We start from the raw sequence: 11412 nt of genomic DNA, 5'->3' as shown, positions 1-11412 counted from the left end.
TAAGTTCATTGGAATTAAATTAATGAAACAGGGAGATCGAGACCTTGCTGATTACATGAAAGATCGAATTTTCCTTCTAAATCTGGAATCGCTCAAGGACTTGAATCCATAGAACGAAACGCATTGATTATCAAACAGATAATGAGGCAGATAATTTCATCATTGAAGAAAATACATGACACTGGGATTGTTCATCGCGATGTAAAACCAGCGAATTTAGTCGTAACCAAAAAGGGACAAATCAAACTTATAGATTTTGGCGCAGCAACAGATTTAAGAATCGGGAAAAACTATGTACCCAATCGAGGTCTTCTAGATCCAGATTATTGCTCTCCAGAACTCTACGTTTTACCAGAAGAAACACCATCGCCACCTCCAGAACCAGTCGCAGCTCTTCTTTCCCCAATTCTATGGCAAGTCTGTGATTATCAATTCAAACATTTTATCTTTCTGAAGCTTTTATGAATGAAATTTAGGGTTCGTTGTGTTGCAGCTAAACAGTCCGGATTTGTTTGATATGTACTTTGCGGGGATTGTGTTGATGCAAATGGCGATACCAAGTTTGAGGTCTAGTGCAGGATTGAAGAACTTTAACCTTGAATTGAAAGTTGTGAATTATGATTTGAAATTGTGGAGGGAAAAGACACGAACTAGACCTGATATAAGTGTTCTCGATCTTGATTCTGGAAGAGGGTGGGATTTGGTTACAAAGCTTATCTCTGAAAGAGGATCCTTGCGTAGAGGTCGTTTATCAGCTTCTGATGCACTCACATGCATCCCTATTTCTTATTGGGTGGTGATCAAGCTGCTTCTGTGCTTTCCAAGCGCGGTTTATCGAAGTAGAAAACTCAAATTGGCAAGTATATATATATATATATATATATATATATATATATATATATAAAGTTTATATAAAGTTTGTGTAAACTTAGTGTCTTTTATGCAATTTCCCTATAATTAAACCATAAAATCTCTTTTTTTTTGTTTATATTGATTATTTTTCAGGAGATTGGTTCCTTGGTTTCAATCCAAAAAGAGATAGATATTGTTCTCTTACACTTTGATTTTCTGGTAAATTTCTTTGCTTGTGTAAAGCTTTCATGGGTATAATTCATAGCAAGAAGCAAGATGAACGAATCTGTAGGCTTCTTTCACTATTTTATGATACATATATAAGTCAAATCACTCCCAAAAGATCCATTGTCAAATTAATGAAATGAAATAATACTTCAAAAAAAAGTTAATAGGAGATTTTATAAATCCTTTATTTGTTACATTTTTATTGTAGAGTTGTTTACTTGAACTAAAACTAGGAGCCAGCTTTCCTACGGCCGACTCGTGCAACAAAACCAGTCTTGATGGGGGCCACTGACCTCCCAGAACCACACTGTAAACCAAATTCAAACAATATAATTATCAATTAACAAATAAAATAAAAAATGTGTTTTTCTAATGTTTTTTAGTTGTTATTTACTTATTTAATTAGTTACCTGTTCACATCTAAGGAAGAAGAGACGATTCTCTTTTGAAAGAATTGTATCTGGGCTTCTGCAGCCATTGCATATCACATATTCGTCTACAATCACAACCATTATAACATTTATAATCAATTTATAATATGTTTGGAATGGAAAGAAATTATAATAGCAAAGAGCATGAGTTACTTATGTATCTTCGAAGGATTCCTTCAAAATTCTTGGGAGCAAATCGACCCTTGACTACCAATCTTTGTTGACCATCAAGGGAACCACTTGTTCCCATTTCAGCCAGAAGGAAAGTCATCACATGATCCGGCTGTCTATGCATTCTGGTAAATAAATAAAATGAACCGTAAGACACTATTTATTACACATGACTGGACATAACTGAACTGAACAGAGAATGTAGCATTGAGTATGACATGAATTGGACTGAGATTGGAACTGATAACAACTGTCCCACCAAACGAAAGGTGAAGTTAGGTCAGATTGTACTTGTCACCGTAATTATCGAAAAATAGTCTTTCAAAGATTGTCCAATCCTCTCTTATCCTGTAGTGTGTATTAAAATAGTAAATGTAAGAAAAATACTAAAAAGAAGACGTGCATACGTTCGACATAAATCCATAAAGTTAACAAAAACGGTCTTTTTTGTGCCTTCTCGAAGAACTTGTGGGGGTCTTATCACTGTCCTTCGTCTATCTCCAGCGAGTTCGGGGTTGTTTTCTCGCAAAATATGAATAACCCTACTTAAAAGCTGTATATATACATAGTTTAACGAATATATTATTGTATTTCAATAACAAACGTGACAAAATAAATAAATAAATAAATACATAAATAAATAAATGTTAACGTAACGTGGCACACACCTCCTCATATAAATAATCCCGGTCGGTTCCTTCCCATGGATATTTTTGTCGCGAGTTGTTTGCATCTTCTTCATCCTCACCACCATGCCCTATGTACAACATACAAGGGTGATGTTTCTATTTAATTTTATGGAGACATTATTTAATCTAGTAAGGTGTATATGAGTTTCTTTTTCATTTAATACAGAAAGAACAAATTAATAGAGAATGTTAAGAAAGTGAGCCTTAACTTTTTACAAATTTGCTTCCATTTGTTTTTATCTTTATATTTTTTCTATATTTTTAAACATCATTTATCCGAACACAAAAATAAATGTTTAAGAGAAATTGTGCACCTGTAAGGGCACTTCCATCGTTTGTCAAATCGCTTCCCACCTAAGAAAACAAGAATCAACAATTTAGGGGCAACTCTTTTTTTTTGTTTGCAAATGGGTTATACTTACTGGTTTTTTCTTCTTCTTTTTCATACCCACAAATGCATTTTCTACTCCATCAGCAACTGCAAGAAACCAAATACCATCTGTTAAACATGAAAAATAAAAGTTTGTTCGATGGTTAGTAAGAGAAATAGACTGACGAGATAGGTTATCTATCTTCTCAGATAAGCGATCATCCTCTGCAATATCTTGGATTACAACCTTTTTCTTCTTCTTTTTCTTTGTGGGATCAAAGGGGGCAATCTGCAAAAATAACTCATTAAAGCATGCAGGTTTCACTACAAAAAAGTTATGTATAAATATGAACAGTTTCGTCTTACTTCTCCAATATCATCTTTGGATTCAAAAGAAGTTTGTTCAACCATAATCAATTCAACTGAGATATTGTAGTAGATGATGAAACCTAAAAGAATCCAAAGATCGAGATCATGTCGGGCCAAAAGTGAAGATGAAATTGCAGTTGTAGGTGTTATACGAATAGATTTGATGGTTGTTTTTTTTTTCAAGAATAATGATTGGAAATATAACCTGGCTTGAAAGATTTAGAAAAAAATATGGAGGCTTTTGGTTATGTTCTTATTCTTTGTTTTCCTTTAGATGCAAAAATATCGTGCGAGAGATTGGGATCTTACAATAAGCCAATTCAAGATCGTTATTTATAGTTTATGATCACTTCCCATATTTAGAAAACAAGTTTACAAAAGAATAAGCGAGTGATTTCAAAACTAATATTATTTGGTTATTTTTTATGATAAATTTTAAAATGTTTATTGGTTTCTTAACTCGTAAAGAAGAACATTGTTTAGGAGAAAATAGTAGTTATCCCGACACATTGAGCAGGAAAAATTATGTGGTGGCTACGGTATTATTGAGTAATGTTGAAATATGTTGGAGGTCATCTTGAGACAAGTAAATAACCTGAAAATCATCGAGTTGTGGAGCTTTGGATGTTTAAATATCCAAATCCAAAAATCTAAAATCCGGTTTGAAAATATCCAAAAAAACCGGATATCCAATTTTTTGTATTCAGATTTGGATAACAATTTTGTAAAATTCGGATATCCGAAAATCCGAAATGCATGTATTTTTAAATTTTTATATAATGTAATAATTCAATGAATTTTATATAAAATTCCAACATTGTGATATGTTTATTGTTTAATAAAATAATGTTTAGATTACTTGTTACATATCACCCTCGTTTCCACTGTTTTCTTATTAATGTTTCAACATTATGGTATTTTTATTATTTAATCAAAGTAATTAATTTTTGGTGTTTTTAAAAGTAAAGATAATGAGACATTGAAGTGTGACCATAAACGGGCTTTAAACTGTTTGCTATTAACTTTGTTGGTCATCGGTGTTCTTTTTCTTGTTTGTTGAATCACCACATCAAGTTATCGAAATCACTTTTTTCTTTTTGTTCTTCTAGTTTTTTATAACTTAAATGAATTGAACAAGAAAGATAATACATTTTTGTTCTTCTGCGATGTGGGAGAATGAGATTGGGTCAGAGAAAATAGATTTAAAAAAAAAAGGTCATTTCGCAGGTGGATAATCCAATTTTATGGAGGACACCTGTATAATTCGTAACTATTTTCAGAATGTCCGTAACTTTGCTTAATTTTTGAAAAAACCTTAACGGGATTATATAAATGTTTAATTAATCTCATTATACATGAATAGATTAGGTTTCATACGATGGCACATGCCAAAGTGTTCATATGCGACACCCACCATTTCTAGGCTGGACTCCAAATATAAAAACACATATTACTACTTTTCTATATGCTATTAGCGTTAGAGTTAACAAAAAAAGAAAAATTCAAAATACTTTATAATCTTATAGATTGATATCATATTCCTTATTAATAATTGATTTAACAAATTTACTATTTTGTATGAAATTTACATAAATGAACATGTTAACGAGAAAAACAATAACATATTATGAAGAGGACATAATACAAAAGTCCAAACTCCGGCCAGCTAAAAGCTTGAAAACTTCAACCAAATGAGGTTTTATGCCTCTATATTATATCTTATTTCCAAAATAAGTCCTCCTATTATCAGTTATTTACACACTAACTCCCCAAAATCATAATTTTTGTGGAAGATTAACAAAAAATCAAAACTATTTTAATGAATTCAGGGTTATTACTTCCTTATAACAAACCTATGTCCAATATGAAAAATCATATAATTATGTATACTTAATTTATAACATGATTTTTTCTTATCTTCGTTTTAGATGCATTGATTTTCAAATATACCATCTTACATATATAATAAGTAATGTATCATGTAAAAGTGTATGAAGCCATACTATTATAACTTTTATGAGTGTGAAATATGCTTTAGTTCCAAATGTAAACTTACTTTCTTCTCCTATTTGACAATCTGGCCCTTTGCTCCAATTACATATAGGATGCTTGGTTTGACATGAATTCGGTGTGTATTTCTAACATAAGTTGTATTTAAAATAGAAAAACATATTATGTCATGCATAGGGATTGCTAATAACTATGGAGAAATGGTATATATATATATATATATATATATATATATATATATATATATATATGATTTTATGAACTTTTAATATGTATATGGACATATAGAAATACATTTGATATTTTTATATGTTATTTTAGAACAAGAAAATGATCCAAAATTCAAAATAGAGATATCAAGAATTAAAATGTATACTACATGCTCTTTTACATAGATAAAAGAGGGGGGGGGGGGGGGGGTGTTGGTGGCGAGGAAGACAAAGTTGATATGAACTTTTGTTGTTTTTGTGGTGGTGAGGAAGACACGGTTAATCATATAGTTTTTCATGTGAATATGTAAAAATTGTTAAAATTGTTTGGAATTGGTTGATGTCTTGGTCTTGTATTTTTTTTCCTTCTCTCCCACTTTATACTTTTGATCTCATCGAGATGTTGAATTCTCCACAACAAAAATAGAAAAAAACACAACTTGTTAAGGCGTTCTTTAATTTATACTTCTATGTGGCTTTTATGGAAGGCAAGGAATTGGTTTATGTTCAATAAGATAATAATCTCACCACACAAGATGAGATATGGCATTCAAAGTAATTAGGTCAACAAAGATTAGAGGGAATGTTGATAACTTGAGGGTGTTTGGCAAAAAAAACTTATTACTTATAGGTTATTAGCTTGTAAGCTAATAAGTTAAAGAGAGTTAACTTATGAAAAATGACTTGTTAGTGGTTTGCCACAATTATAAGTTATTTTTGTTAAAACACTTTTTAAACTTATAATGATATAAAACCTCTAATAAACTAATAAACTCTTTTGTCAAATACCAATTAATTTGGCAAAATTAGTGTTGTAGCCCTTTTATAAATCGTTTCTTGTAATTTGTATTCCAGCGTCTTACTAGTCTCTTTTCGTTTTTAGTAATATATCCACTGTCCAAAAAAAAAAAACGTAATTTATAGAGGGTCGACTGCAATTTATTATGATACTAGGGGTGTAACTGGAATAATCACATAATATAAGTATCGTAACGTAATTACGAAATGATTGGTGGGATTTGACGCGTACGCGGCTATAATATGCTGTCTGATGTACATTAGTGATCTGTCCAACTATTCCCCTTCATTTTGACGCGTTATTCAATTTGACCCCCAGGTATTTCCTCTATTTTCTTGACCTATGTTCCCTCGGAACTTCCTTTTTGAAAATCTAAGTTTTAACTTTTTTAACTAAAAAAATAAAAAAATTCAATTGGGTGTAAAATAGATAATAAGTTGATACTCTTTAAAATATGAAAATTAGGTCACATCATAATGTTCACAAATGAAAGTACAAATATTAAAATTGACAAAATGGTCTTGATTCTTTTGGGTTGATTACAAAAAACATATTTAACTACTTTATCAAAATATTAATATGTATTTTTAATCATATGATGTAGCAAACTACTATTTTATACAAAAAAATAATTATTTAAATGTACCTATTCAGCCAGTTTTATCATTTTATATAATATTTTTCTGTAGTTTATATTATGTTTCATAAAATGGTAAAAAAAATAAGAGATACAGTAAAAGAAGTTTTTGAACTAATTACTTACGTTTTTAGTATTTTATCCGGTAAAAATACGCATTTTAAAAGCGGCTATAACTTGGAGGGCTGTTTTTGTAATTCTACACAATCTGCCACCATATGCTCTGCTATTACATCAACCACGTTCTGATGAACATATAAAAAAGTATAAAATCCGGCCACCTATTTTCATTTAATTTCTTCATCTCTCTTCTCTCTCTCGATAATCACATATTCGTCGCTCTTACTTCAACAATCAATTGATGTTTCTTCAATCTATGGCTTGAGCGCTACTGCATTGACTTCAACATCTCTTCGCAACTTCAAATCCACATCTTTTTCAGGTAATCACAAGATATGTTTTTCCAAATTACTTGTTCTTCACTGCTAATTGGACTCGAAATTTTTTTCCCTTTATTTTAGCCAACTCTTTCCCCCTTTTGGTTAAACTACATAGATCTGATTGTTTCATGCACCTTTTTTCAACTTTATTTCTTTGGTTGAGTCAAATCTGTTTCAAAACGAGTCGAAACTTGAAACCCTAGTTTCTGTTTGAAGTTAGATCCTTTTTATGTGTTTGGATTTGCTTGATACCGTTATGTTTATGTGTTTGCTGTTTAAAAATTGCTCAATTGTGTGTTGTATTTCTGCTGATTTGATTGTTTTGAGTTTGAAAGTTAATTGGATTTATCATATATTTATCATCAAATTTATTTAGTATTTCAGCTTTTTCGAAATTGAATTTTGATCGAGTTTTCCCCAAAATATCTTAGATTTTTCGGCTTTGAGAATATTTAAACATTAAAAATTAAAAACTAATTATGCTTTCTCGTATTTTTAACTTTCAGGTTTGAAATTGGGGAATTACAATGAGAAACCCCGATCGGCATCACCTGCTTGATTTCCTTCTTTCATTTCTGCTACTAGGTTGCGTAATTCATCTAGTTCTAGCTGCCGACTATAACCCCTCCGATAAGATTCTGCTCAACTGTGGTGCAGTCGGGGAATTAAGCGACGATGATGGCAGACAATGGACCACTGATGTAGGGTCAAAGTTCGCATTAGCAGGCGCAAACTCCATAGTTTCCGATGCCGCCACCCAAAAACCTTCCGTTCCAACAGTCCCTTACATGACCGCCCGTATCTTCAGATCTCAATTCACCTACAGTTTTCCGGTAGCATCCGGCAGAAAATTCGTCCGCCTCTACTTCTACCCTGCATCTTACGCAAACCTAAACGCCTCCAAAGGCGTCTTCTCTGTCGTCTCCGGATCATACACCCTTCTTAAAAACTTCAGCGCATCAGAAACAACCACCAATCTCAACTTCGATTTCATGACAAAAGAATTCTCAGTCAATGTCGATTCTGGACTCTTAAACATCACATTCACCCCATCTCCAAACACCCCCGATTCTTACGCTTTTGTCAATGGTATTGAAGTTGTCTCTCACCCAGACATCTACTCTTCAAATGGAAACGCCATGATTGTAGGCACCAGCACCGGTTTCAACATCAACAACTACACAGTTCTTGAAAATGTCTACAGATTAAACGTCGGTGGACAGGCTATATCACCATCTGGCGACACAGGGTTGTTCAGACCATGGGGAGGTGATAATGCGTACGTATATGGAGCTGCAGTGGGTGTTCCAGTAGCTACAGACCCCAACATCACAATCAATTACCCTTCCGGTATGCCGGATTATATTGCTCCAGTTGATGTGTACAAAACCGCCAGATCAATGGGCCCCACCCCCGGAATCAACATTGGTTACAATCTGAGTTGGTATTTTGACGTTGACACTGGATTTTCATATCTAGTTAGACTCCATTTCTGTGAAGTTGCTCCTGACATTACTAAAATCAACCAAAGAGTGTTTGAAATTTTTATCAACAATCAAACCGCAGAAACCGATGCAGATGTAATCGCGTGGGCAAATAAACCCGAAGTCCCCGTTTACAAAGATTATGTTGTCTTTTTAGCTCTCGGACCTCCAAGACAAGATCTATGGCTGGAATTGCATCCCAATTCCGCCCGAAAACCGGAAAGATACGATGCAATCTTGAATGGAATCGAGATTTTCAAAATCAACTCAAGTGACGGGAATCTTGCGGGAACACTTCCGGCCCCCGCTCCGGTACAACCAATCATCGACCCCACCAGAGGGTTGTCAATAAAGTCAGGAAAGTCAAACAAAACCGCAGCGGTCGGTGGCGGCATTGGTGGCGGCATAGCCGCCGTCCTCATCATCGGATTGTTCGTTTGCTTCTTGACCCGTGGAAGGAAACAACGAAAAGATCAAAATTCAAGCGACGGACCATCCGGTTGGCTTCCATTATCCTTATACGGAAACTCCCATTCCTCCGGCTCCACCGCGAAAACCACCACCACCGGAAGCTACGCCTCCTCCCACCCCTCCAACCTCTGCCGCCACTTCTCCTTCTCCGAGATCAAATCCGCCACCAACAACTTCGACGAATCCCTCCTCCTCGGTGTCGGTGGGTTCGGGAAAGTCTACAAAGGTGAAGTCGATGGAGGCGCGACAAAAGTCGCAATCAAACGTGGGAATCCACTTTCCGATCAAGGCGTGAACGAATTCCAAACGGAAATAGAAATGCTCTCCAAACTCCGGCATCGGCATCTCGTTTCCTTAATCGGATATTGCGAAGACAATAACGAAATGATCTTAGTGTACGATTACATGGCACACGGGACCCTCCGTGAGCATCTTTACAAAACCCAAAACCAACCGTTACCATGGAAGCAACGTCTCGAGATTTGTATAGGCGCGGCGAGAGGACTACATTATCTTCACACGGGCGCAAAGCACACGATTATCCACCGCGATGTGAAAACCACAAATATATTGTTGGATGAGAAATGGGTGGCGAAGGTTTCGGATTTTGGGTTGTCGAAAACGGGGCCCGCGTTGGATCATACGCATGTGAGTACAGTGGTGAAGGGTAGTTTCGGGTATTTGGATCCGGAATATTTTAGGCGGCAACAACTAACGGATAAATCGGATGTTTATTCATTCGGGGTGGTTCTGTTTGAGATTTTGTGTGCCCGACCTGCTTTAAACCCGACACTTGCGAAAGAGCAAGTGAGTTTGGCGGAGTGGGCCCAGCATTGTCATAAGAAGGGTATTTTGGACCAGATAATTGACCCGTATTTGAAGGGGAAGATCTCGCCGGAATGTTTTAAGAAGGTGGCGGAGACGGCGGTGAAGTGTGTGGCGGATCAGGGGATTGAGCGGCCGTCGATGGGTGATGTGCTGTGGAATCTTGAATTTGCTTTGCAGTTGCAGGAGAGTGCGGAGGAGAGTGGCGGGAAAGGGGCGGTGATGGAGATGGAGGATGGTGTTTATGATGACGTGCCATTGAAAGGGAAGGCAGAGGGAGGATATGATGGGGTTGGGAATGTGACGGATTCTAGAAGCAGTGGGATGTCGATGAGTATTGGTGGGAGGAGTTTGGCGAGTGAGGATTCCGATGGGTTGACTCCGAGTGCTGTTTTCTCACAGATTATGAATCCTAAAGGAAGGTGATAAATTTGCATTTTTTTTTTTTATTTTTTTTTTATTTTCACATACAGTTTGATGGAGGTTGTTACTTTTTATTAATTTATTTTGGTGTTGTACTTGGGTACTACTCTCTCTAATTATAATTATATATAAGTTGTATGTATTCACAAGTTGAAGAATAATTGTTTCTTTGATGGTGTTTTGTATGAATTTATGATTCTTATATTCTTTTTTTTATAATGTATTAAGATGTTTGATGACATGTAAAATTATGGAATATTGATGAAATATTGTGTAAGATAACGGTTTTTTTAGTTTACCAAAGAAATAGACCTTATTGATACAATATTTCTCCCATACAGACTTTTTATAGTTATTTTATTCGTATAAAACTTCATGGAGGAAAAAAAAAAAAACAACCCATTAGTCAACATTTATATTTTATGGCAATCGATTATATAGTCTTGATTTTTTTTTTATGAGGTATTATTCAGATTGATTTTAGTTAGAAGCAGAAAACGAGTGAAAGCGATGGGTGGTAAGCGTGGATTGAGGGGTGGGAAAAGTTTTTTAAAAGGTATTAAGATCATGTTCATGGAGGTCCACACACAGCTCTCACCACTTGTGTATTTATTTAATTATATAGAAATTGTAGTAAATTTATAAGAGAAAATATGAGGGAATTTATATTTGTTTTTGCCTTTCTGGGATGTAGGTGTAATTTCAAAATATATAAGAATAGAAGTCCAAATTAATTATTAAGTTTTCGTACTTCGGAAGAAAGATAAAATATAAGGACAGTTGTGAGTTGTGAGTTGTCCAACATTATTGATGCACCAAACCTTAATGGGTGTTAACTGTCAACAGCATGAATTGGGTGTTTGTTTATGTTTTATGTGTACATAGTATTTAATGAGACCTAAATAAGTTTCAATCTTAGTAAACGTTTAGAAATCAACCATATCCTAAAATTAAATACATTCATATCTTTGTTACTTACAAAAGTAACCTCTAGCCATACCAAA

At 34.5% G+C, this 11412-nt stretch overlaps 2 protein-coding genes and 1 pseudogene across 3 annotated transcripts; 2 read left to right on the top strand and 1 right to left on the bottom strand.

The window, feature by feature from the left end:
• Positions 1–22: 22 nt before the first annotated feature.
• Positions 23–843, top strand: LOC145139444 (serine/threonine-protein kinase STN8, chloroplastic-like; annotated as a pseudogene). The gene is made up of 2 exons (XR_013721911.1): positions 23–417; positions 494–843. The product of XR_013721911.1 is annotated as a serine/threonine-protein kinase STN8, chloroplastic-like (transcript).
• A 373-nt stretch (positions 844–1216) lies between these two features.
• Positions 1217–3327, bottom strand: LOC145137958 (eukaryotic translation initiation factor 2 subunit beta-like). The gene is made up of 9 exons (XM_079072100.1): positions 3108–3327; positions 2928–3030; positions 2794–2849; positions 2686–2725; positions 2351–2439; positions 2090–2235; positions 1665–1807; positions 1491–1576; positions 1217–1387 (listed from the first exon to the last, which is right to left on the bottom strand). The coding sequence occupies exons 1-9, from the start codon at positions 3150–3152 to the stop codon at positions 1310–1312; spliced, it is 786 nt and encodes a 261-aa protein (XP_078928226.1). The 5' UTR covers positions 3153–3327; the 3' UTR covers positions 1217–1309.
• Positions 3328–7032: 3705 nt separating this feature from the next.
• On the top strand, positions 7033–10581 carry FER (Malectin/receptor-like protein kinase family protein). Its single transcript, XM_079071999.1, has 2 exons — positions 7033–7207; positions 7712–10581. The coding sequence occupies exon 2, from the start codon at positions 7733–7735 to the stop codon at positions 10409–10411; it is 2679 nt and encodes an 892-aa protein (XP_078928125.1). The 5' UTR covers positions 7033–7207; positions 7712–7732; the 3' UTR covers positions 10412–10581.
• The last annotated feature ends 831 nt before the right edge of the window (positions 10582–11412 follow it).

This window comes from Lactuca virosa, chromosome 9 (assembly GCF_052849685.1).
Source record: "Lactuca virosa cultivar CGN04683 chromosome 9, Lactuca_virosa_CGN04683_v6, whole genome shotgun sequence".
NCBI classification, from domain to species: Eukaryota; Viridiplantae; Streptophyta; class Magnoliopsida; order Asterales; family Asteraceae; genus Lactuca; species Lactuca virosa.
This window is presented reverse-complemented; position numbering and strand designations above follow the sequence as displayed.

What these genes read in the sequence shown, in the direction of transcription:
- FER (XM_079071999.1), top strand. Translation starts at nt 7,733, where the DNA reads ATGAGAAACCCCGATCGGCATCACCTGCTTGATTTCCTTCTTTCATTT.
- LOC145137958 (XM_079072100.1), bottom strand. Translation starts at nt 3,152, where the DNA reads ATGGTTGAACAAACTTCTTTTGAATCCAAAGATGATATTGGAGAA. An exon ending in CCAAAGATGATATTGGAGAA is followed by an intron (nt 3,031 to 3,107) that starts GTAAGACGAAAC and finishes TTATTTTTGCAG; the next exon opens with ATTGCCCCCTTTGATCCCAC. An exon ending in CGATGGAAGTGCCCTTACAG is followed by an intron (nt 2,440 to 2,685) that starts GTGCACAATTTC and finishes TGTTGTACATAG; the next exon opens with GGCATGGTGGTGAGGATGAA.